At 37.9% G+C, this 24,587-nt stretch overlaps 2 protein-coding genes and 1 long non-coding RNA gene across 3 annotated transcripts; all 3 read right to left on the bottom strand.

The window, feature by feature from the left end:
- Positions 1-7,423: 7,423 nt before the first annotated feature.
- LOC131687557 (ataxin-8-like) lies at positions 7,424-7,763 on the bottom strand. The gene has a single exon (XM_058971649.1). The coding sequence runs from the start codon at positions 7,751-7,753 to the stop codon at positions 7,424-7,426; it is 330 nt and encodes a 109-aa protein (XP_058827632.1). The 5' UTR covers positions 7,754-7,763.
- Positions 7,764-15,741: 7,978 nt separating this feature from the next.
- Positions 15,742-21,264, bottom strand: LOC131692552 (uncharacterized). Its single transcript, XR_009306009.1, has 3 exons — positions 17,279-21,264; positions 16,078-16,606; positions 15,742-16,021 (listed from the first exon to the last, which is right to left on the bottom strand). It is a non-coding gene; the product is annotated as an uncharacterized LOC131692552 (long non-coding RNA).
- A 2,596-nt stretch (positions 21,265-23,860) lies between these two features.
- Positions 23,861-24,157, bottom strand: LOC131687556 (hemiasterlin resistant protein 1-like). The gene has a single exon (XM_058971648.1). The coding sequence runs from the start codon at positions 24,155-24,157 to the stop codon at positions 23,861-23,863; it is 297 nt and encodes a 98-aa protein (XP_058827631.1).
- Positions 24,158-24,587: the final 430 nt, after the last annotated feature.

Here is a 24,587-nt window from a genome sequence, read left to right as displayed (position 1 = left end):
CTCGTCTTTAGACCTGGAAAATTTACCCAGCGACAAGAGTTTTTCCTCTTGTTTAGTGCTAATCCATGAATAGGAAGTTGTACGAATACAGCGCACTACTTCCGACGAGATTTTTATTGTTTAGAATCAGAAAAAATACGACTTTCGCTGGTTGTTTTTTCCAGTTTTGAACTGCAACCAGAATAACATATTCCGATAGTCATGTATCAATAACGGAATATGTCCCGTATGTGTGAGATCCGAGAACAAGCCAAGATAAGGATATCACCTGTGAAACCTGGACCTGTGCATCATGGTCTACCCAAATTATTGCCCGCGGTGCGGGATGAATTTGCGGCCACGGTATAACCGTGACCGAATTCCCCGTTGGCAGCAGCGACAGCAGCAAGGACAGCAGGAGCAGCAGCAAGGACAGCAGGAGCAGCAGCAGCGGGAGCAGCCACCGCAGCTTCAAAGGGAAGCTGAACTGAGGCGGCAAATCGAGCAGCTGCAGCAGCAGCTGCATGTGCTTACCATACAGCAGCAGCAGCAGCAGCCGCAGCAGCCGCGGACGCAGCCGCAACCGCGGACGCAGCAGCAGCAGCCGCAACCGCAGCAGCAATAATATTAGAGAAAAAAAACAAAAAAAAACAAAAAAAGACAAAAAACGAGAAAGGCCCTTTTCAGGGCCACCCAATTGATTATTTAAGAATTTGAATTTGAATTTTTTGGTTTCCATTTCTCGACAAACACATGATTGCGGCTTAAAAGCCAACAGTCAAAATTCTCTTTGAAAGAAAATTCCGGACAAGCCGTTACTGGCTAAACACAGTTAATAGCAGTTAATGAAAGAGAAAACTTTTCTCTTTTGTTTACCATCTGTGACTGGCGAAAAACGGTTTGTCCGAAATTTCCTTTCAAAGAGAACTTTGACAGTTGGCTTTCAAGTCGTAATCATATGTTTGTCGATATTTGATTTATTATCGAAAATGCCGCTCTGTCCATCTAACCGATTTTAAATCATCTGACTGAAGCTCGTTCCTGATTGGTTCCCGCTAATTTCATGCACCGAGCTGCAAATTTGAATCAGAAAGAGCTGTCATTTCAAAACTGGGACTTTTCTTGAAAAAAACTGGAAAAAACTGGATGCTCAAAAAACTTATTTTGCCCTTGTAATGTTTAAATCAACAATTCAATTAACGTAATTTTATGTAAACACGCATGTTCCATACCTTTTACTGAAAATTTGAATCGTTTTTTTATATTGTCCAAATTAAAAAAAAATATATTAAAGCATTCGAATTTGATTGTAATCGTAATAGTTACAGTCAAATTTCACGGTTTGAATCTACACATCCACAAAATCCTGAATTCAAGACCATTTGCTAAGCTTGAGCATGCGCTTAAACCTTTCTCACGATACCACTATAGCAACTAGCTGAGAATTCAACAAATGTTCATCAAAATATTTGATACAATGTACTGCCACCTTTGTGCTTGAAATCGAATTCCCGAACCGTTTTACTCACAAGTGGTATAGAAAGAGTTCAGGTTACGGTGGATTAATATCTTATTCTGGGGCACTCTGAATCATCTTATCGCTTGTTGTAAAATTCTTTGAATCAAGTTACAATTTGTGAGAAAAAACTAAATAAATGAATATGTAAAAAAACGATAAAACTGGCTCAAATTTCAAAAGACTGAAACATTTTTCGATTGTCTGTTCCACTGGATGTTGTAAAAAAAACTGCAAGACTCCGGTTTAAACTGGAAGGTTGACATCGCTGATTAGGATTCATCTTCGTGGATTAAATTGTGCAGCTTCGTGTTAGAAAGCAGGAACAATTGGAACAAAAATCCCCCACCCGGCGAATATTTTCTTAGGCAAACAAATTAGCCCTTATCAGCGCTATCATTCCACTCGAAAGAATTAAATTTGAAAATCTTTTCTTTCGCCAACTATTATAGTGACTACAACTAATGTTTCTATATAGAAGCCCCATTTCAATATTTCGAAAAAAAAAACCGAAGGCCGCGTTTTGACAGTTTGTAACTTTCATTGTACTTAACCAAAATCCTCAATGTGTGAACCAATCAGTCAGAAAAATAATCAGGAATCTTCTATAAGATTTGTAAGTATGTATAACATACATGAATAAAGAAAAATTGATTTTCCGAAATCAGTTATTATCTGTCCCACCATTGGCCAATACTGTTCGACTCGCGTATTTCAGTATTTCATTTCATAGTTAGCCACGCCTTTTTCGCTACGTTAAACCATGCAACGATTATAAGGTATAAGGTTTGCTTGAATTTTTCGTCATTCGTTTACATGTTTCCGATTCCGGCGGCAGCAGTGAACCAGGAGCAGCATCGCCAGGTCAACTACATGTGTGTTACATCGCCAGGTTGGCAGGAAGGGTTTTAATACGGTTGCCGGAAAGGAAAAACACGAGTACTGGCGTTTCCAGATCGTTTAAGCTGACGGTGGAGGATAAGAAACCGGCTGGTGATAAGAAGGCTGCAGCAAAAAAAAACGAAGAAATCCACTATCACAGGAGAGAAGAAAAACCGCTGGTGGTAATGAGATGGCCAAAAAACCAAAGGCTGCCGCTAAAAAACAGGCTGCGAAAGAAGGCCAACGCTGTTGCTGCAAAGACGGTGGCAGCTGGCAATAAACAGAAGGCCAAACCAACGAAGGCTGCAGAGAACCAGCCAAAGAAGGCCGCCGCACCTGCCAAGAAAGCTGCCCCGAAGATCATCGCCAGCAAGAAGTAAACTCGCGCGACCGCAATGTTGCCAAAACAGTCCTTTTCAGGACTAAGAAAATCTACTTGTGAAGAATTATTAGTGCAAATTTTCCGTTAATGCTATTTCTCATGTTTCTAGCCTGAGCAGCGCTCACCTATTCAAATTGTGGTAATAATTAGCGGATTTTCCTCATCGGCAAATCATGTACTTTTCAGTTCCTGTCAACCGAAGTGTTAGGAAGTTTCAATTAAAAATTCTTGCAAACGTTACGATAAAAGTTAAGTATAAGTAACACGTTTTAGACAGGATTTTTTAAGGTTAAACAGAAAACTTTTACACAATATAATTGTCCTACGTCAACACCCCGGTTATTTTCCGGACATTACCTAACTCTAATTTCGTTTCTTTCAAAGTTTCAATTTTAAACGCAAATATCATTTTATACCGATTTTAAAATCTTTTCAGAGATTATCAATGCTTCTAGTGTACGGATACAATAGTTTTTCAACTATCGGTACTTTTCAGATTATCACCCATTCGTACATTACAAATGAAACTTGTCCAATGCTCAGAAGGTACGTTGATTATCAAAGAAAAATTCACATCAAGTCTTTATGAGAAGAAAATAGTCGCCCTTAAAAGGGCGTTTTGTTTTGGTTGTTTCCGCTCCTAATGGAGGTGATTTAGGTTGCTGCGGATGCCTTCCTGTCGGTTTTCTTTGGCAGCAGAATGGCCTGGATGTTGGGCAACAATCCACCCTGGGCAATGCTCATGCCGGCGGAGAGCAATTTGTTTTGTTCATCTCTTCGTCATTCCGAATGGCCAGCTCAGCTGCTGCTGATGGAGGATAATCCTAGTCTTTTTCCACGGGATGTGTTTCCAGACAAATGCTCCGGCACCGACACGCTGTACGTGCAACCAGCACGAATGTATCACACGAATGATGCCGCACTCGCATACGATCCACGGTTTTGTAGTTGGTTCAGTTTGCGTTCGAAGCTAAATGGGCAGGCCATCGAATGAAAAATACTTCCGTCGTCACAGAGGAGGGGCTTCGAACAAAAACTGTTGAAAATTTGTAGCTCGGTGCACGTAATTCGCGGGAATCAATCAAGAATGAACTTCAGTCAGATGATTTTCCTATCACAGCCGTCTATGCGGAGCCGATTGTCCTGCATATGTTTGCTTCGGCGGTTGTTTCTTTCTGCACAGCATTTCACAAGATCAGAGAAAAGGTTCTTCTCAAGTAGCAGGTATCAAATTTTTGCCGCTATTAGCTAATCGAGCTGTCCTTGAAATCGCTTAGAATCATTTTGCAGAGTGAAATAGGGTAATGGGCTGAGCCTATTTTCGCTCTATTTCTAATGATAATCCTATCAATTTGAATTCGTTCATTAGAGCAGCGTCTGCAAGATAGTGCGATGTTGAATGATAGCATTCGATTCGAGTTTTCATTGAGCTCAAACAGCAAATTTATACGCATTCCATTGAAAGGAAGCCACATAAAAAATAGTGCGGCACTCTTCCTAAAAGTTGGCTTTATACTCTACTTTTGTCTAGAGTTGTAATTTTATCGTAAATAATTTCAAATGTTTTTTTTAACGTTAAATATTTATTGTTTCATTTTTGTTACATTTCTGTATAGTATACAAATTAAGTGATACAGTTTCGATAACTTTTCATCTTGGGTTACTTTCTTGTTTTTCTCTGTTCAGTGGTATTTTATTCTTGTTTTCGTGTTTAACTATTTTTTAGTTTGGAATGTACTTAAACTAATCTAGTAATAAATGATTTCAAATGTAAACCCTAATGGCATATATTAGTGGGTCGTTCGATTTGTTTCGGCTTATATCACTGGTTTGTCGTTCTTGGCTCAATGCAAGGTTTTTATTTTGAACAACCAAAGCAAAAGTTTGACAGGGGGCTCACGTAGGCATATTAATCGGCGTATTATACAATAACTATCATATCATCCAAACAACTCTGCTACCCAACCCCGTCGTTTTGCGGGGTTAAGGAGAATCGTTGTAAAATGTTCAATACACGATTTAATGTTGTTACCTCCACTGAAACCTCTTCAAAACACGCCCACCTGTCATACAAACACATTGTCTGCTTGTTGAAATCATCATATAAAATGATATTTGCGTTTAAAATTGAAACTTTGAAAGAAACGAAATTAGAGTTAGGTAATGTCCGGAAAATAACCGGGGTGTTGACGTAGGACAATTATATTGTGTAAAAGTTTTCTGTTTAACCTTAAAAAATCCTGTCTAAAACGTGTTACTTATACTTAACTTTTATCGTAACGTTTGCAAGAATTTTTAATTGAAACTTCCTAACACTTCGGTTGACAGGAACTGAAAAGTACATGATTTGCCGATGAGGAAAATCCGCTAATTATTACCACAATTTGAATAGGTGAGCGCTGCTCAGGCTAGAAACATGAGAAATAGCATTAACGGAAAATTTGCACTAATAATTCTTCACAAGTAGATTTTCTTAGTCCTGAAAAGGACTGTTTTGGCAACATTGCGGTCGCGCGAGTTTACTTCTTGCTGGCGATGATCTTCGGGGCAGCTTTCTTGGCAGGTGCGGCGGCCTTCTTTGGCTGGTTCTCTGCAGCCTTCGTTGGTTTGGCCTTCTGTTTATTGCCAGCTGCCACCGTCTTTGCAGCAACAGCGTTGGCCTTCTTTCGCAGCCTGTTTTTTAGCGGCAGCCTTTGGTTTTTTGGCCATCTCATTACCACCAGCGGTTTTTCTTCTCTCCTGTGATAGTGGATTTCTTCGTTTTTTTTTGCTGCAGCCTTCTTATCACCAGCCGGTTTCTTATCCTCCACCGTCAGCTTAAACGATCTGGAAACGCCAGTACTCGTGTTTTTCCTTTCCGGCAACCGTATTAAAACCCTTCCTGCCAACCTGGCGATGTAACACACATGTAGTTGACCTGGCGATGCTGCTCCTGGTTCACTGCTTCCGCTGCTGCCGCCGGAATCGGAAACATGTAAACGAATGACGAAAAATTCAAGCAAACCTTATACCTTATAATCGTTGCATGGTTTAACGTAGCGAAAAAGGCGTGGCTAACTATGAAATGAAATACTGAAATACGCGAGTCGAACAGTATTGGCCAATGGTGGGACAGATAATAACTGATTTCGGAAAATCAATTTTTCTTTATTCATGTATGTTATACATACTTACAAATCTTATAGAAGATTCCTGATTATTTTTCTGACTGATTGGTTCACACATTGAGGATTTTGGTTAAGTACAATGAAAGTTACAAACTGTCAAAACGCGGCCTTCGGTTTTTTTTTCGAAATATTGAAATGGGGCTTCTATATAGAAACATTAGTTGTAGTCACTATAATAGTTGGCGAAAGAAAAGATTTTCAAATTTAATTCTTTCGAGTGGAATGATAGCGCTGATAAGGGCTAATTTGTTTGCCTAAGAAAATATTCGCCGGGTGGGGGATTTTTGTTCCAATTGTTCCTGCTTTCTAACACGAAGCTGCACAATTTAATCCACGAAGATGAATCCTAATCAGCGATGTCAACCTTCCAGTTTAAACCGGAGTCTTGCAGTTTTTTTTACAACATCCAGTGGAACAGACAATCGAAAAATGTTTTTGAAATTTGAGCCAGTTTTATCGTTTTTTTACATATTCATTTATTTAGTTTTTTCTCACAAATTGTAACTTGATTCAAAGAATTTTACAACAAGCGATAAGATGATTCAGAGTGCCCCAGAATAAGATATTAATCCACCGTAACCTGAACTCTTTCTATACCACTTGTGAGTAAAACGGTTCGGGAATTCGATTTCAAGCACAAAGGTGGCAGTACATTGTATCAAATATTTTGATGAACATTTGTTGAATTCTCAGCTAGTTGCTATAGTGGTATCGTGAGAAAGGTTTAAGCGCATGCTCAAGCTTAGCAAATGGTCTTGAATTCAGGATTTTGTGGAGGTGTAGATTCAAACCGTGAAATTTGACTGTAACTATTACGATTACAATCAAATTCGAATGCTTTAATATATTTTTTTTTAATTTGGACAATATAAAAAAACGATTCAAATTTTCAGTAAAAGGTATGGAACATGCGTGTTTACATAAAATTACGTTAATTGAATTGTTGATTTAAACATTACAAGGGCAAAATAAGTTTTTTGAGCATCCAGTTTTTTCCAGTTTTTTTCAAGAAAAGTCCCAGTTTTGAAATGACAGCTCTTTCTGATTCAAATTTGCAGCTCGGTGCATGAAATTAGCGGGAACCAATCAGGAACGAGCTTCAGTCAGATGATTTAAAATCGGTTAGATGGACAGAGCGGCATTTTCGATAATAAATCAAATATCGACAAACATATGATTACGACTTGAAAGCCAACTGTCAAAGTTCTCTTTGAAAGGAAATTTCGGACAAACCGTTTTTCGCCAGTCACAGATGGTAAACAAAAGAGAAAAGTTTTCTCTTTCATTAACTGCTATTAACTGTGTTTAGCCAGTAACGGCTTGTCCGGAATTTTCTTTCAAAGAGAATTTTGACTGTTGGCTTTTAAGCCGCAATCATGTGTTTGTCGAGAAATGGAAACCAAAAAATTCAAATTCAAATTCTTAAATAATCAATTGGGTGGCCCTGAAAAGGGCCTTTCTCGTTTTTTTGTCTTTTTTTGTTTTTTTTCTCTAATATTATTGCTGCTGCGGTTGCGGCTGCTGCTGCTGCGTCCGCGGTTGCGGCTGCGTCCGCGGCTGCGTCCGCGGCTGCTGCGGCTGCTGCTGCTGCTGCTGCTGCTGTATGGTAAGCACATGCAGCTGCTGCTGCAGCTGCTCGATTTGCCGCCTCAGTTCAGCTTCCCTTTGAAGCTGCGGTGGCTGCTCCCGCTGCTGCTGCTCCTGCTGTCCTTGCTGCTGCTCCTGCTGTCCTTGCTGCTGTCGCTGCTGCCAACGGGGAATTCGGTCACGGTTATACCGTGGCCGCAAATTCATCCCGCACCGCGGGCAATAATTTGGGTAGACCATGATGCACAGGTCCAGGTTTCACAGGTGATATCCTTATCTTGGCTTGTTCTCGGATCTCACACATACGGGACATATTCCGTTATTGATACATGACTATCGGAATATGTTATTCTGGTTGCAGTTCAAAACTGGAAAAAACAACCAGCGAAAGTCGTATTTTTTCTGATTCTAAACAATAAAAATCTCGTCGGAAGTAGTGCGCTGTATTCGTACAACTTCCTATTCATGGATTAGCACTAAACAAGAGGAAAAACTCTTGTCGCTGGGTAAATTTTCCAGGTCTCAAGACGAGAAACAAGAACAACCCCATCCAACAAAGTTCAGCTGGAATATAAGTTGTATGGGGGGCATATTCATGATTATTTTTATCGCATTCTACACACCCTTATCTATCATCTGCTGAATTTTGAGGGCGAGATAAACGGGACTTGATTTTTTACAGCATATTTTACAAACAACCACAAAATATGTAAGCAAAAGAAAAATCCTCAAAAGTTGTATGGGGACATACCAAGAGGCATATTCACGATTATTTTTATCGCATTCTACACACCCTTATCTATCATCTGCTGAATTTTGAGGGCGAGATAAACGGGACTTGATTTTTTACAGCATATTTTACAAACAACCACAAAATATGTAAGCAAAAGAAAAATCCTCAAAAGTTGTATGGGGACATACCAAGAGGCATATTCACGATTATTTTTATCGCATTCTACACACCCTTATCTATCATCTGCTGAATTTTGAGGGCGAGATAAACGGGACTTGATTTTTTACAGCATATTTTACAAACAACCACAAAATATGTAAGCAAAAGAAAAATCCTCAAAAGTTGTATGGGGACATACCAAGAGGCATATTCACGATTATTTTTATCGCATTCTACACACCCTTATCTATCATCTGCTGAATTTTGAGGGCGAGATAAACGGGATTTGATTTTTTTCAGCATATTTCGCAAACAACCACAAAATATGTAAGCAAAAGAAAAATCCTCAAAAGTTGTATGGGGACATACCAAGAGGCATATTCACGATTATTTTTATCGCATTCTACACACCCTTATCTATCATCTGCTGAATTTTGAGGGCGAGATAAACGGGATTTGATTTTTTACAGCATATTTTGTAAACAACCACAAAATATGTCTTTAGTTGGTAAATCGATTACCTTATACGTAGCGTACCTGGGTTCGAGTCCCGACCCCGCGCATAGGGTTAAAAAAAATTCATAAGAGATTTTTTTCAACCATAAGAGGCGAATGATCTTAATATTAAAACCTCTATAATCGAAATACAAAAAAAGGAAAACAATATATGTAAACAGCAAATTTTGCAAACAAACACAAAATATGTCTTTAGGGTCGGGCGTAGCGTAGTTGGTAAATCGATTACCTTATACGCAGCGCACCCGGGTTCGAGTCTCCATAGTCCGCACATAGGGTTAGAAATTTTGCATAAGAGATTTTTTTTAACCAGAAGAGGCAAATGATCTTAATATTAAAACCTCTATAACCGAAATAAAAAAAGCAAAACGAAATATGTAAACAGCATATTTTACAAACAACCACAAAATATGTAAGCAAAAGAAAAATCCTCAAAAGTTGTATGGGGACATACCAAGAGGCATATTCACGATTATTTTTATCGCATTCTACACATCCTTATCTATCAACTGCTGAATATTGAGGGCGAGATAAACGGGATTTGATTTTTTACAGCATATTTTGTAAACGACCACAAAATATGTAAGCAAAAGAAAAATCCTCAAAAGTTGTATGGGGACATACCAAGAGGCATATTCACGATTATTTTTATCGCATTCTACACACCCTTATCTATCATCTGCTGAATTTTGAGGGCGAGATAAACGGGATTTGATTTTTTACAGCATATTTTGTAAACGACCACAAAATATGTAAGCAAAAGAAAAATCCTCAAAAGTTGTATGGGGACATACCAAGAGGCATATTCACGATTATTTTTATCGCATTCTACACACCCTTATCTATCATCTGCTGAATTTTGAGGGCGAGATAAACGGGATTTGATTTTTTACAGCATATTTTGTAAACGACCACAAAATATGTAAGCAAAAGAAAAATCCTCAAAAGTTGTATGGGGACATACCAAGAGGCATATTCACGATTATTTTTATCGCATTCTACACACCCTTATCTATCATCTGCTGAATTTTGAGGGCGAGATAAACGGGATTTGATTTTTTACAGCATATTTTGTAAACAACCACAAAATATGTCTTTAGTTGGTAAATCGATTACCTTATACGCAGCGTACCTGGGTTTGAGTCCCGACCCCGCGCATAGGGTTAAAAAAAATTCATAAGAGATTTTTTTCAACCATAAGAGGCGAATGATCTTAATATTAAAACCTCTATAATCGAAATACAAAAAAAAGGAAAACAATATATGTAAACAGCAAATTTTGCAAACAACCACAAAATATGTCTTTAGGGTCGGGCGTAGCGTAGTTGGTAAATCGATTACCTTATACGCAGCGCCCCCGGGTTCGAGTCTCCATAGTCCGCACATAGGGTTAGAAATTTTGCATAAGAGATTTTTTTTAACCAGAAGAGGCGAATGATCTTAATATTAAAACCTCTATAATCGAAATAAAAAAAGCAAAACGAAATATGTAAACAGCATATTTTACAAACAACCACAAAATATGTAAGCAAAAGAAAAATCCTCAAAAGTTGTATGGGGACATACCAAGAGGCATATTCACGATTATTTTTATCGCATTCTACACACCCTTATCTATCATCTGCTGAATTTTGAGGGCGAGATAAACGGGACTTGATTTTTTACAGCATATTTTACAAACAACCACAAAATATGTAAGCAAAAGAAAAATCCTCAAAAGTTGTATGGGGACATACCAAGAGGCATATTCACGATTATTTTTATCGCATTCTACACACCCTTATCTATCATCTGCTGAATTTTGAGGGCGAGATAAACGAGATTTGATTTTTTACAGCATATTTTGTAAACGACCACAAAATATGTAAGCGAAAGAAAAATTCTCAAAAGTTGTATGGGGACATACCAAGAGGCATATTCATGATTATTTTTATCGCATTATACACATCCTTATCTATCATCTGCTGAATTTTGAGGGCGAGATAAACGGGATTTGATTTTTTACAGCATATTTCGCAAACAACCACAAAATATGTAAGCAAAAGAAAAATCCTCAAAAGTTGTATGGGGACATACCAAGAGGCATATTCACGATTATTTTTATCGCATTCTACACACCCTTATCTATCATCTGCTGAATTTTGAGGGCGAGATAAACGGGATTTGATTTTTTACAGCATATTTTGTAAACAACCACAAAATATGTCTTTAGTTGGTAAATCGATTACCTTATACGCAGCGTACCTGGGTTCGAGTCCCGACCCCGCGCATAGGGTTAAAAAAAAATCATAAGAGATTTTTTTCAACCATAAGAGGCGAATGATTTTAATATTAAAACCTCTATAATCGAAATACAAAAAAAGGAAAACAATATATGTAAACAGCAAATTTTGCAAACAACCACAAAATATGTCTTTAGGGTCGGGCGTAGCGTAGTTGGTAAATCGATTACCTTATACGCAGCGCACCCGGGTTCGAGTCTCCATAGTCCGCACATAGGGTTAGAAATTTTGCATAAGAGATTTTTTTTAACCAGAAGAGGCAAATGATCTTAATATTAAAACCTCTATAACCGAAATAAAAAAAGCAAAACGAAATATGTAAACAGCATATTTTACAAACAACCACAAAATATGTAAGCAAAAGAAAAATTCTCAAAAGTTGTATGGGGACATACCAAGAGGCATATTCACGATTATTTTTATCGCATTCTACACATCCTTATCTATCAACTGCTGAATTTTGAGGGCGAGATAAACGGGATTTGATTTTTTACAGCATATTTTGTAAACGACCACAAAATATGTAAGCAAAAGAAAAATCCTCAAAAGTTGTATGGGGACATACCAAGAGGCATATTCACGATTATTTTTATCGCATTCTACAGACCCTTAGCTATCATCTGCTGAATTTTGAGGGCGAGATAAACGGGATTTGATTTTTTACAGAATATTTCGCAAACAACCACAAAATATGTAAGCAAAAGAAAAATCCTCAAAAGTTGTATGGGGACATACCAAGAGGCATATTCACGATTATTTTTATCGCATTCTACACACCCTTATCTATCATCTGCTGAATTTTGAGGGCGAGATAAACGGGATTTGATTTTTTACAGCATATTTTGTAAACAACCACAAAATATGTCTTTAGTTGGTAAATCGATTACCTTATACGCAGCGTACCTGGGCTCGAGTCCCGACCCCGCGCCTAGGGTTAAAAAAAATCCATAAGAGATTTTTTTCAACCATAAGAGGCGAATGATTTTAATATTAAAACCTCTATAATCGAAATACAAAAAAAGGAAAACAATATATGTAAACAGCAAATTTTGCAAACAACCACAAAATATGTCTTTAGGGTCGGGCGTAGCGTAGTTGGTAAATCGATTACCTTATACGCAGCGCACCCGGGTTCGAGTCTCCATAGTCCGCACATAGGGTTAGAAATTTTGCATAAGAGATTTTTTTTAACCAGAAGAGGCAAATGATCTTAATATTAAAACCTCTATAACCGAAATAAAAACAGCAAAACGAAATATGTAAACAGCATATTTTACAAACAACCACAAAATATGTAAGCAAAAGAAAAATTCTCAAAAGTTGTATGGGGACATACCAAGAGGCATATTCATAATTATTTTTACCGCATTCTACACATCCTTATCTATCATCTGCTGAATTTTGAGGGCGAGATAAACGGGATTTGATTTTTTACAGCACATTTCGCAAACAACCACAAAATATGTAAGCAAAAGAAAAATCCTCAAAAGTTGTATGGGGACATACCAAGAGGCATATTCACGATTATTTTTATCGCATTCTACACACCCTTATCTATCATCTGCTGAATTTTGAGGGCGAGATAAACGGGATTTGATTTTTTACAGCATATTTTGTAAACAACCACAAAATATGTCTTTAGTTGGTAAATCGATTACCTTATACGCAGCGTACCTGGGCTCGAGTCCCGACCCCGCGCATAGGGTTAAAAAAAATTCATAAGAGATTTTTTTCAACCATAAGAGGCGAATGATCTTAATATTAAAACCTCTATAATCGAAATACAAAAAAAGGAAAACAATATATGTAAACAGCAAATTTTGCAAACAACCACAAAATATGTCTAGGGTCGGGCGTAGCGTAGTTGGTAAATCGATTACCTTATACGCAGCGCACCCGGGTGCGAGTCTCCATAGTCCGCACATAGGGTTAGAAATTTTGCATAAGAGATTTTTTTTAACCAGAAGAGGCAAATGATCTTAATATTAAAACCTCTATAACCGAAATAAAAAAAGCAAAACGAAATATGTAAACAGCATATTTTACAAACAACCACAAAATATGTAAGCAAAAGAAAAATCCTCAAAAGTTGTATGGGGACATACCAAGAGGCATATTCACGATTATTTTTATCGCATTCTACACATCCTTATCTATCAACTGCTGAATTTTGAGGGCGAGATAAACGGGATTTGATTTTTTACAGCATATTTTGTAAACGACCACAAAATATGTAAGCAAAAGAAAAATCCTCAAAAGTTGTATGGGGACATACCAAGAGGCATATTCACGATTATTTTTATCGCATTCTACACACCCTTATCTATCATCTGCTGAATTTTGAGGGCGAGATAAACGGGATTTGATTTTTTACAGCATATTTTGTAAACAACCACAAAATATGTCTTTAGTTGGTAAATCGATTACTTTATACGCAGCGTATCTGGGTTCGAGTCCCGACCCCGTACACCTGGGATTAATTTTTTACAGCATATTTTGCAAACAAATACAAAACATGTGAACAAAAGTGACATACCATGAGGCATTTTCGTGGTTATTTTTATCGCATTTCACATACCCTTACTGATCATCTGCTGAATTTTGAAGTTCATAAAATGCATATTCGATTTTTCACAGCATATATTTAGGATTTTCGATTGATTGACACCGGTGTAGTGGAGTGCACTGAAACTGCACCGTTTTTGCACTTTCTAGCAGAAGTGCAGAAAACTGGGTATGTTCCATTGACACTTCTGCTAGAAAGTGCAAAACCAGTGCACCCAAATACACCGGTGTCAATCAATCGAAAACCGCAATTGTTAACAACCACAATGTTTGTCATCTAAATTTAATGGCAATCACAAAAAAATTGGTGCCTGGATTTTGGTGCCTAACTTGACGCCAAAATTTTGGTGCCTGAAGGTTTCGCTACTCTTCCATAGGTGGCGCCACCGTCGGTAAAGGGTGGGCACCAAAAATTTTGGTGCCTGGATTTTGGTGCCTAACTTGACGCCGGTGGAGCCGCACTGGTTCGTTATTCACTCTGCCTTCAACCAATGGAATGTCTAAAAATTGGCATCAATATCTTTGCTTTGCTCTCAAGTTTTTCGTATGTAATAACGGCATTCAATTAGCAAAGGACTGGATATTGATCTAGTTCCTTAGAATTTTTCAGACAGCTCTATGCGCAAACGATTTCTTTAATGTCCTGTAGTTCGAGCATTTTTCGAGATAATGGTAATTTAGAAGAGTGATTGCCGCGGCAGTTTTTCAGCACGTTAAGGACTGTCTCATGGTACATAGAATTGCTTGATTTACTACCACCACAGAGAACAGACATCAATGTTCCAATAAATAAATGAATAATATTCGTGTAAGCAGCAAATGAATATCCGTTAACATACTTGCATTGCGTTACTAGCTTATCCCAACCTTTAGGACAATCACAGACTATCAAACATAACACTCGAAGACAATAGTGTTATGCCTGTTTGTCTGTGATGGTTTAATTATGTATATCATATTGAAATCTGATTTTCTTCTTTAGAAAAATCCTTTATTTTTGTTCTATTGCGATAGCCTATAGGGTAGAGGAGCCGTTATTCATCTCATTAGTCAGGATGTCACACTTTTTCGATTGTAACTCGGCTTACAGTGATTGGATTGCGCTTAAATAGGTATCAACATGCTTGCTTCGTTCTTAAGAAGCAGTAACATAAAAAATCTGGTTTGGAAAATGTAAAATACTCGCGTTTGAGCGAAAGTCGAGTACAACGAACCCTTATTCATCCTATCATTTGACCTAATGCGTTGAATAGAGGGAGCAGACACTGTTCTAACTGTATTCAAATGGGTGGGATGATTATACCCGGTCAAACCATTCGGAATTTGATTCGGAATCCTGAATGGAGTCAGTATGGATTCCAAATCAAATGCAACAACCGATTCTGATTCGGAATCGGTTGTTGCATTTGATTTGGAATCCATAATGACTCCATTCAGAAATCCGAACCGGTTCCGGAATGAGTTTAACTGGGTAGGAGCTAAGATGAATAAGGGCACAGTAACCCTCGGTGAACACTGAAACATAACGTGAATTATGCAATGTATGACCTCCGATCGGCCTGTTTTCGGTAGAATTATGTTTAGTATGCCTGAAAATGACAAATAAAGCTTCTGAATCTAACGGCAGAAAACACATTTTAAAAGTAGACTCGCAACACAAAAGTTTTTATGTTAGTAAAATATTGAATAGTGATATAATTATTATTCTGAGAAACCAATGAAATATTATTTTATCATTAGCTTGAAATACCAAAAATTTTCATATTCCGAAAGCTGCACATACAGAGCATGAAATATACTGAATTGGTGTAATATTTTTATTTTTTTTAATTTCCTGCCTTGGGCTGATGCTTCGGAGGGTCGCTAATAGGAACAATTTTATATGTCAATAGGATCATAAGTGCTTAGCCATGCGGCTAAGCAAAACTGTGGACAATAATGTCCAATTTTGCTACAAAATGTAATATCGCGGGTATTATAAATTTGATTTGTTTTATTCATTTGGTTATTATAATAGGGTAAAGAGCCTATTTTCTCATTTGAAACTGTTTACAACTAATTGGAATATAATTAAATTTTATTTTTTAATTCTAATGCAACACCAGCTTAAACATTTTGTCTCCATTGTATTGTGAAAAGCAATAGTTCCCGAACTGGTTTATACCGCATGTAGGGTAGCGAATTCTTCCTTGAATCTGTCCTTTACATGTATATCCTTGGTATGCGTTGGCGTATATGCTCACAAAATGTTACCTGTAATAAAAAAGGAAGTAAAGAAAAATGCATATACAAATTCAAAAAAATCATACTTATACATATTGGCTCGCTCTTCATCGTAACTGAATATTGCGAATTTTTTCTTAAATCTACATTGCGACTTTTCAGCCATGCGCCACAAGGCCGTACGTTGAATTACGCACCCATCTAATTTGCATCAGTGCGAGATAGACAATACTCGTATAAGCAAATTTTTAGATGTAAGAAAGTTTACAAGTTTATGTTTAGTTTTGGTACCTCGAATTTAACTGCCTTTAGCGCGTTCAAAATCGTGCTAGCACCGGAAAGTGCCCTCTAGCTGTTATAATATCTAGTCCCATTCTAGCAACCAGACTCTTTGTCGCATGGCAGTGCATGTGTGTGGCTTCGTAACTATTTTTTGTTCCATTTTCTTATACAGCCGCTCTCTCATATGTTCATGTGTTCGGTTAGGGTTGCACTTGTGTTTCTTTCCAGTTTGTACATGATGGTGCATCCATAGGTTCCGCTGCCGTTCAGGGGAAATGTCGGCATCGCAATAGGGCAGATGTGAGTTACTTTTCGGTTCCTTACTTTTTCTTGCTGACAACAAAATAAAAACAAACATAAGCGAACAATAAAATAATAGACGAATATTAGAAAACGTTTGTTCCAGAACACGGAGAAACTGAAAGTACTCCGGAGCAAACAGGGAATAAATCGTACCTGTATTCTCTTCTCATTTTTCTTCTTCGTGTAGCAGACCGGAATAAAAAAGAGCAAGTATTTGTTGCTCCGAAACACTTCCGTGTACTGGAACAAACCTTTTGAGTAAGACACAACAGGCGGAGGAGGTTTGTCAGCTCAACCCAGTAAGTTCAGTCCAAAAATTAACCGGAATTTTGGCTAAATCTAGTTAGCGTCCGACTCTCGTTATACAACTGATTCTCATTAAAATCGGCTGTCACTGGAGCCGGATACTAGCTAGAGCTAGCCAAAATTTCAGCTAAATTTTACTGAGAACATTTGTCCCGGAACTACGTCAATAAAAACTTTAATATGAATGCGTCGTTAGATTCCTTCTTCACAAAAATTTTGCCATGCACGGTAAGTTCGTACAACCTCTCACATGAATGTGTTTTCCAATATCACCAGTATGGTAAATACATGACCGCAAATATTATACCGGAAAGGCAATTCGTACTACACTCGGCTAGGAACTTCTCAAAAGAAAAGCAAGGATTCACTTGTGTAACCGGTACGGTATAAACCTACTTCTGATGAAGAGCGAAACGTTAGCACACACATGCATTCGGTTAAGACAGATTCTCAGCCAATATTGTTGTGCTCTTGTGTGGGCGCTCACTAATGTGAAATATGATGTAACCGTGCATCGAACTTCCTGCAAAACCTCAGACATCATAACTGTAACCATTCTCCGGGATATACTCGGGCGTGTTTGCCAGGAAGACACCTGGAGAAACCGTTTAGCAACTCACAAGCTTGTTTTATGTACACCGTTTTTCAATTTTAAAATATCAACATGAAAAATAAATAAACAAACAACAACTGATAACGATTTTCAGCTGTCAAAAGCGACATCTAACGGCAAACGCACAGACTAGTTTTCGCGAGCAAATGTCAAAATGGAAGAAGGAAAAATATTTCGCGACCTCATTTCGCAAGAGGTGCATACTTAGCTTTAACTGGGATTAAGGTTCAAACACAGATAACAGACGTTTAGGCTAGAACAAAATTTCTTCACCACCAACTATTTTGCATGATTTGAATCGTGATCATCTAATAAATCGACCTAGGGGCAGATCACTCTAAGAATGTATAACAAATTTGCATCAAATTGAAAAAAATGTATTTAATTTCCATTTTTGCATCAGCTTTGCACTGCCCCGCAGAAAAGTTTGTTTAACAAACGTCCTACGCTGATCCACTTTATTCGACGTTTTGTTAAATGTAGGGCTAGTTTTTTCTGTAGGGTTTTGACCAGAGATGCCAGATACTTTTTTCAAATGTCTACAATAATAATTTTAAAAGTCTGGGAAGAACAAAAATGTCAGGAAAGCTAGTGTAATCAAAAGTCTTTACATTCAAAAATCTGTAAATATCTGCAACCAAACTAAAAAATCTGCAAATATCTGCAACCAAACTAAAAAATCTGCAAATATCTGCGTCATCGAAGAAATCTGCAGCTAAAATTAAAAGTCTGCGTATTTGCAGACTTGTCTGCAAACCTGGCATCTCTGGTTTTGACGTCTTACACGCAACGCAAATAACATTGCACGCAACGCAAAAACATTGCACGCAACGCAAAATACATTACGAATTTCTATTTTGATGGAAATAAATGCATTTAATTTCGCTGATTTTTAAAAATGCATCACAAGTGATCTGCCCCTAGAAATCGACTGATATTCTTCTTTTAGCGTTTAATAAATGCTTTATAAGGATAAATCGGCGGCAAAACTGAACACATTTTTTTCCTACGCATACTACCAAGCGTCTAATTCTAAAGCGGACCCTACACGAGACAAGAATATTGTCAATAAAAATATTGACAAGACTACTTCAATACGTCAATCCCATTTGAATTGTACATAATCAATATTTTCAAAATGTCCTTACACGATCAATATATTGATCAATTATTGGTTTATTGTCAATATTTCCGCTCGTGTAGGGTCCACTTAACACATGTTCAAAAAAGGTAACTTGAGCCTTCAAAAGTGTTTTTTGCTAGACGTAAAACCTAAGACAAGACAACTACACGCCACCGATAAACTACCTAAAATTGAGTACTTTTGACTCAATCTCGTGGTATCGTGCAGGAAGGTAAAATTACGTAAACCGTGTTGAAGGTAGTTTCCATTTAACCACCGACAAACCGACATGACAACTAGAACGATTTCGGTGAAAATTTTTGGCAAATAATTTAAACTCGGAACAGTAGCTCCATCTGTATAATGAGTTACACATCATTACATGACGTGTCTCTCGCTAAGAGAAGAGACGACAACAGGCTTCTTGTTCTTCTTAATTTTATCTACCAGGCCCTGTCGTAATTCCAAAGACAATAAGCATCCATCGTTGCCAGATTCCATTTGTATGATTTTCACAATTGCTGAAAATAATTGTACCTCAAATATCGACCCTCAGTCAATAATTTAAACTCGGAACAGTAGCTCCATCTGTATAATGAGTTACACATCATTACATGACGTGTCTCTCGCTAAGAGAAGAGACGACAACAGGCTTCTTGTTCTTCTTAATTTTATCTACCAGGCCCTGTCGTAATTCCAAAGACAATAAGCATCCATCGTTGCCAGATTCCATTTGTATGATTTTCACAATTGCTGAAAATAATTGTACCTCAAATATCGACCCTCAGTCAATAATTTAAACTCGGAACAGTAGCTCCATCTGTATAATGAGTTACACATCATTACATGACGTGTCTCTCGCTAAGAGAAGAGACGACAACAGGCTTCTTGTTCTTCTTAATTTTATCTACCAGGCCTTGTCGTAATTCCAAAGACAATAAGCATCCATCGTTGCCAGATTCCATTTGCATGATTTTCACAATTGCTGAAAATAATTGTACCTCAAATGTCGACCCTCAGTCAAGAATTCACAATACTAGCTGCATTTAAAAATTGAATTTTAAGTTTATTTGTATCTTTCTTAACAACCCGCATATTTGGTGACCATTCCTGTAAGATAGCCGCTATTGTATTTGGACCTTAAAAACCATTCCCTGAAGTTTCCTCTTATCATTAACGAAACGATAAACCAACGCTACCGGCAATCATGTTGACTATTCCACTTATTGTCAGCGCCACTTGTACCATTTGCCGAATAGATCGTTAAGTAACGTTACCATTCAAAAATGCCGATTTCCTCGAACAAATTTAAAGGCATATTATAAGGGGAATGGTGATCTTATAATCCATTTTTGCGGTACTACATTGTTATTGGATATAACAAGGTACATTAAACATTCTACCATAAACATTTCTTCACCATGCTTTGCGATTAGTATAATCTTACACTATACACAATTCATTTAATGTTTTTTTTACAATATGACAAATCGTGCGGCAAAACAAACATGGTACCATATCACAAATCGTTTCAATCATTTGGTGTATTGTGACCACAGATAACCATTTCTCGAATAGTACAGTTATAGTTTTCGAGGGACACTATGCCATGGGCAAAATGTGATGAGTGTGTATCGACACTATCAAATGCGGCAGATGTAAAAAGAACTTTATAAATGTTTTTTTTCTGATTCACCCAAGAGCCTCTTCCCCATTCCCCTTCATCAGTTCGAATAACGTTTTGCCTTTCTCATATAAAGAAAGGCTATGCAATCACTGTAAAAATCGACTGCTTAACCGAGGCCCGGAGGGCCGAATGTCATGCACCATTCGATTCAGTTCGTCGAGATCGGTAAATGTCTGTGTGTGTGTGTATGTATGTGTGTGTATGTGTGTGTGTGTCATTTAAACTCACACAATTTTCTCAGAGATGGCTGAACCGATTTTCACAAACTTAGTTTCATCTGAAAGATATAACGCTCCCATAAGCTGCTATTGAATTTTTAGTTGATCCGACTTCCGGTTCCGGAGTTACGGGTTGAAGAGTGCGGTCACTCTGTGAATTCCCATATAAACTGGTACCACTATGATGTTCAAATGATGTAAAACATATTAAAATTGATGTAGCATTACTCTAGTTCGCGGGTCTGGATCACTAATGATCAATCAAAGCAGCTTTGACCACATTGGCCACCTATGACGGTTCATGACGCCCCCGGGGAACCCGCCAAGTTCCATCACAACCATTCCCCAACGAATTCTCTACCGATTTTTACAAACTTGATTTCAAATGAAAGATACAGTAATACCATTGACTGCTGCTAAATTTCATACGGTTCTGACTCTTGCTTCCGGAGTTACAGGGGTGTTAGTAAGGATACACTGGAATTTCCAATATAAATCGGTACAATCGTAATACCTCAGAGGCTAAAAACTATTGAAATGGTCACCAAATTACTTCTAATCGCAGATCTAGATCACTGATTGCCAATCAAACATTCTTTGAATATATTGTCCACTATCGACGATTCCGGAAGTCTCGAATTCCGGGCATATTCCACAATTAAAGTCACATCGGTTCTTCGGTGATGACTGAACCGATTTTCTCAAACCAAGTCTCAAATGGAATGCAAAATATGCAGTTGAGTATTGCGTCGCCCCCCCCCTCCCCCCGCCTTGCCCTTACACCTCTCTCCTTCATCACTCCCCTTCCCTTGGACCACCCTCACGCCCGCATTTCCTTCATCTACCCCGTATACCGAAATAAGATGAAGGATTTCTGACGCATCCTCCACTCCCACTCTACTAACCCCCCATTCCCTCCACTTTCAAACCCATTCCACCAACATTTCAAAATATAATCACATGAAGTTAACACTGAACTTATGCTGATTAAGCTAATTAAATATTATTCTTTTGCCTTTCTCATATAGAAAGGTTATGCAATTGCTCCAAAAATCGACTTTCTAACCGAGGCCCGGAGGGCCGAGTCTCATATAACATTCGACTCAGTTCGCCGAGATCGCAAAATATCTGTGCGTATGTGTGTATGTATGTGTGTATGTATGTACGTATGTATGTATGTATGTATGTATGTATGTATGTATGTGTGTGTATGTGCGGATTTGTTAACCTAATATCCACATCGGTTTCTCGGAGATGGCTGAACCGATTTTTACAAACTAAAATTCAAATGAAAGGTATAATATTCCCATAGGTTGCTATTGAATTTCATTTTCAACCGACATCTTGTTCCGTATTACGAGTTGAAGAGTATGGTTACAAAACAAAATTTGTTGATTTGTCCACATCGGTTTCTCGGAATTTTCTGAACCGATTTTGACAAACTTGATTTTAAATGAAAAGGTCCATCAGCTGCTGTTGAATTTTGTGTGGATCCCAGTTCTGGTTCCTGAATTACAGGGTGATACGTACGATCACGCAGCAAATCCCGATTCTAACGAATTCTGCGATGAATGTAAAAAGGTGAAATTTTTTCCAAAATGTTAACACAACTGTTGAATTTGTAGATCTAGGTCACCAACAGCCATTCAAAGTCTCTTTCGCCACACTGGTCACCATCGACGGATCCGGAAGCATCCAAATTCAGAATAACGATTATATTGGTTTCTCGAAAATGACTAGACCGATTTGATCAACTTAGTCTCAAATGAAAGGTGTTGCGTCCCCGGAAACTGATATTAAATTCCATCTCCATCCGACTTCCGGCTCCGGAGTTACGGGTTGTGGAGTGCGATCACATGGAAAACTCCGATTCAAACCGATACTGCGATGAATGCAAAAAGGTGCTCTTATATATACTTACCAAGTGTAATAAGAATGAAAGACATTTCCATAATGTTATATTGTACGAACCAGCTATTAGGTCATAGTTTGGAGAAATGAGAAAGGCACAATTGCACCTCTATGTGGATTGAAACAGGTTTTTTATTCGATCGATTTATGGTAATCTGTGATTTGATTGCATGCCGTCTTCCATGTTCGGTTGTTGACATCTTATGGTGGTGGTACTGCCGCTTTTACCAATTGAGCTATTTCTGTAATCTTGTGGAACGTATTTTGGTCTTCATAATAATCTAGCCACAATCAACTTTAGGAAGAGGGTAAATCGACATGTCATATACTAATAAACTGTTGATGATTACGAATGACCACGATTGTAAGAGCTGAATAATTACGGAGCATACCGTATATGGTTGGAACTTCAATTCAAATTTTCCCTTAATTTTCCTTGAATTGGTTTAAGAGGAGGTTTGCGAGCCTTTCGGTGATGGTGAGCCTAGGGGCAGATCACTCTAAGAATGTATAACAAATTTGCATCAAATTGAAAAAAATGTATTTAATTTCCATTTTTGCATCAGCTTTGCACTGCCCCGCAGAAAATTTTGTTTAACAAACGTCCTACGCTGATCCACTTTATTCGACGTTTTGTTAAATGTAGGGCTAGTTTTTTCTGTAGGGTTTTGACGTCTTACACGCAACGCAAATAACATTGCACGCAACGCAAAAACATTGCACGCAACGCAAAATACATTACGAATTTCTATTTTGATGGAAATAAATGCATTTAATTTCGCTGATTTTTAAAAATGCATCACAAGTGATCTGTCCCTAGATTTATTTCCATCAAAATAGAAATTCATAATGTATTTTGCGTTGCGTGCAATGTTTTCGCGTTGCGTGCAATGTTGTTTGCGTTCCGTGTAAGACGTCAAAACCCTACAGAAAAACTAGCCCTACATTTAACAAAACGTCGAACAAAGTGGATCAGCGTAGGACGTTTGTTAAACAAACTTTTCTGCGAGGGAGTGCCAAGCTGATGCAAAAATGGAAATTAAATGCATTTTTTCTAATTTGATGCAAATTTGTTATACATTCTTAGAGTGATCTGCCCCTAGAAATAAATGCATTTAATTTCGCTAATTTTTAAAGATGCATCACAAGTGATCTGCCCCTAGTACGACTCGCATTTTAACCACCCCGTTACCGCGCCATCAAAATAAAAATACGTCATATTTCTAATGAACTAATATTTATTAAAACATTTACTAAATAAAAACATAGACCTGATAGTTCGTTTGCAAAAAAAAAAACACCGAAGCACAGTGAGTTGGTGTTAAAGCTCTATCTTTGATCCTAGTGCTGCAGGATTTTGCCAACATTTATACTATTTTTATTCAAAAAAAGTATTATGTATATGGACTTCTAAATTTGGTAATTGTTACGAATCAAACTCGGCCTGGCCTTGGGTCCAAGATAATAACTGCTTGATCTCCCACGAGCATGGTCCTGCCGGACTGTTTGCCTCGCCCGATACCGGGGCAGCCTGTCCTAGAGAGGCTGCCTCTTGTGAATCGGAACCGCTGAACATTCCGATGAGGGTATGTCCAACGGTATTACCGACGGAGCCGATCGCTACACTACCAGCAGTAGCTGCGATTAAGGCAATTAATCCAAGTGCCTGGTTGGGCGCTACCATTGGTGCAGCGACAGCCGAGTGTGACGCAGGCTGGACCATCGGCTAACTTGATTCCGGCGAGGTGGAGCGGCTGCAATTGGTGCGGACCTATGAAGCGATGTATATAATTTTAAGGATATCTGCAATGCAATTACCAGTGATCATCAAAATGTTTCGTGGCTAACGTTGTAATTCAGCAAAAAAACAAAAGTTGAATTGATCGCAACAAATAAAATCGCTTTCTTCAACGAATCGTGGACAAGAAAAATCCAAATGCCAAATTTAACGGAACATTGCCTAATGATGTCAAATAAAAATGAAAGCCTAGCGAGCTTGTTGATACAAGATATTCGAATTTAAAAGTGAACCAAATCACGTTTCTCATACTGTGGTCGAATAAAAAAAATTCCAAGTCTATGTAAACAAGCTCTGCGAACTGTCAAAAAAGTGAGGTTAAACATTTTCATCCAATGTTCTACAGCGAGAGGTT

This window comes from Topomyia yanbarensis, chromosome 3 (genome assembly GCF_030247195.1).
Source record: "Topomyia yanbarensis strain Yona2022 chromosome 3, ASM3024719v1, whole genome shotgun sequence".
NCBI classification, from domain to species: Eukaryota; Metazoa; Arthropoda; class Insecta; order Diptera; family Culicidae; genus Topomyia; species Topomyia yanbarensis.
The sequence above is the reverse complement of the archived record's forward strand: the minus strand, read 5'-3'. Positions and strand labels throughout refer to the sequence as shown.

Coding starts and splice junctions, on each gene's coding strand:
- LOC131687557 (XM_058971649.1), bottom strand. CDS start 7,753: ATGGTCTACCCAAATTATTGCCCGCGGTGCGGGATGAATTTGCGGCCA.
- LOC131687556 (XM_058971648.1), bottom strand. CDS start 24,157: ATGGTCCAGCCTGCGTCACACTCGGCTGTCGCTGCACCAATGGTAGCG.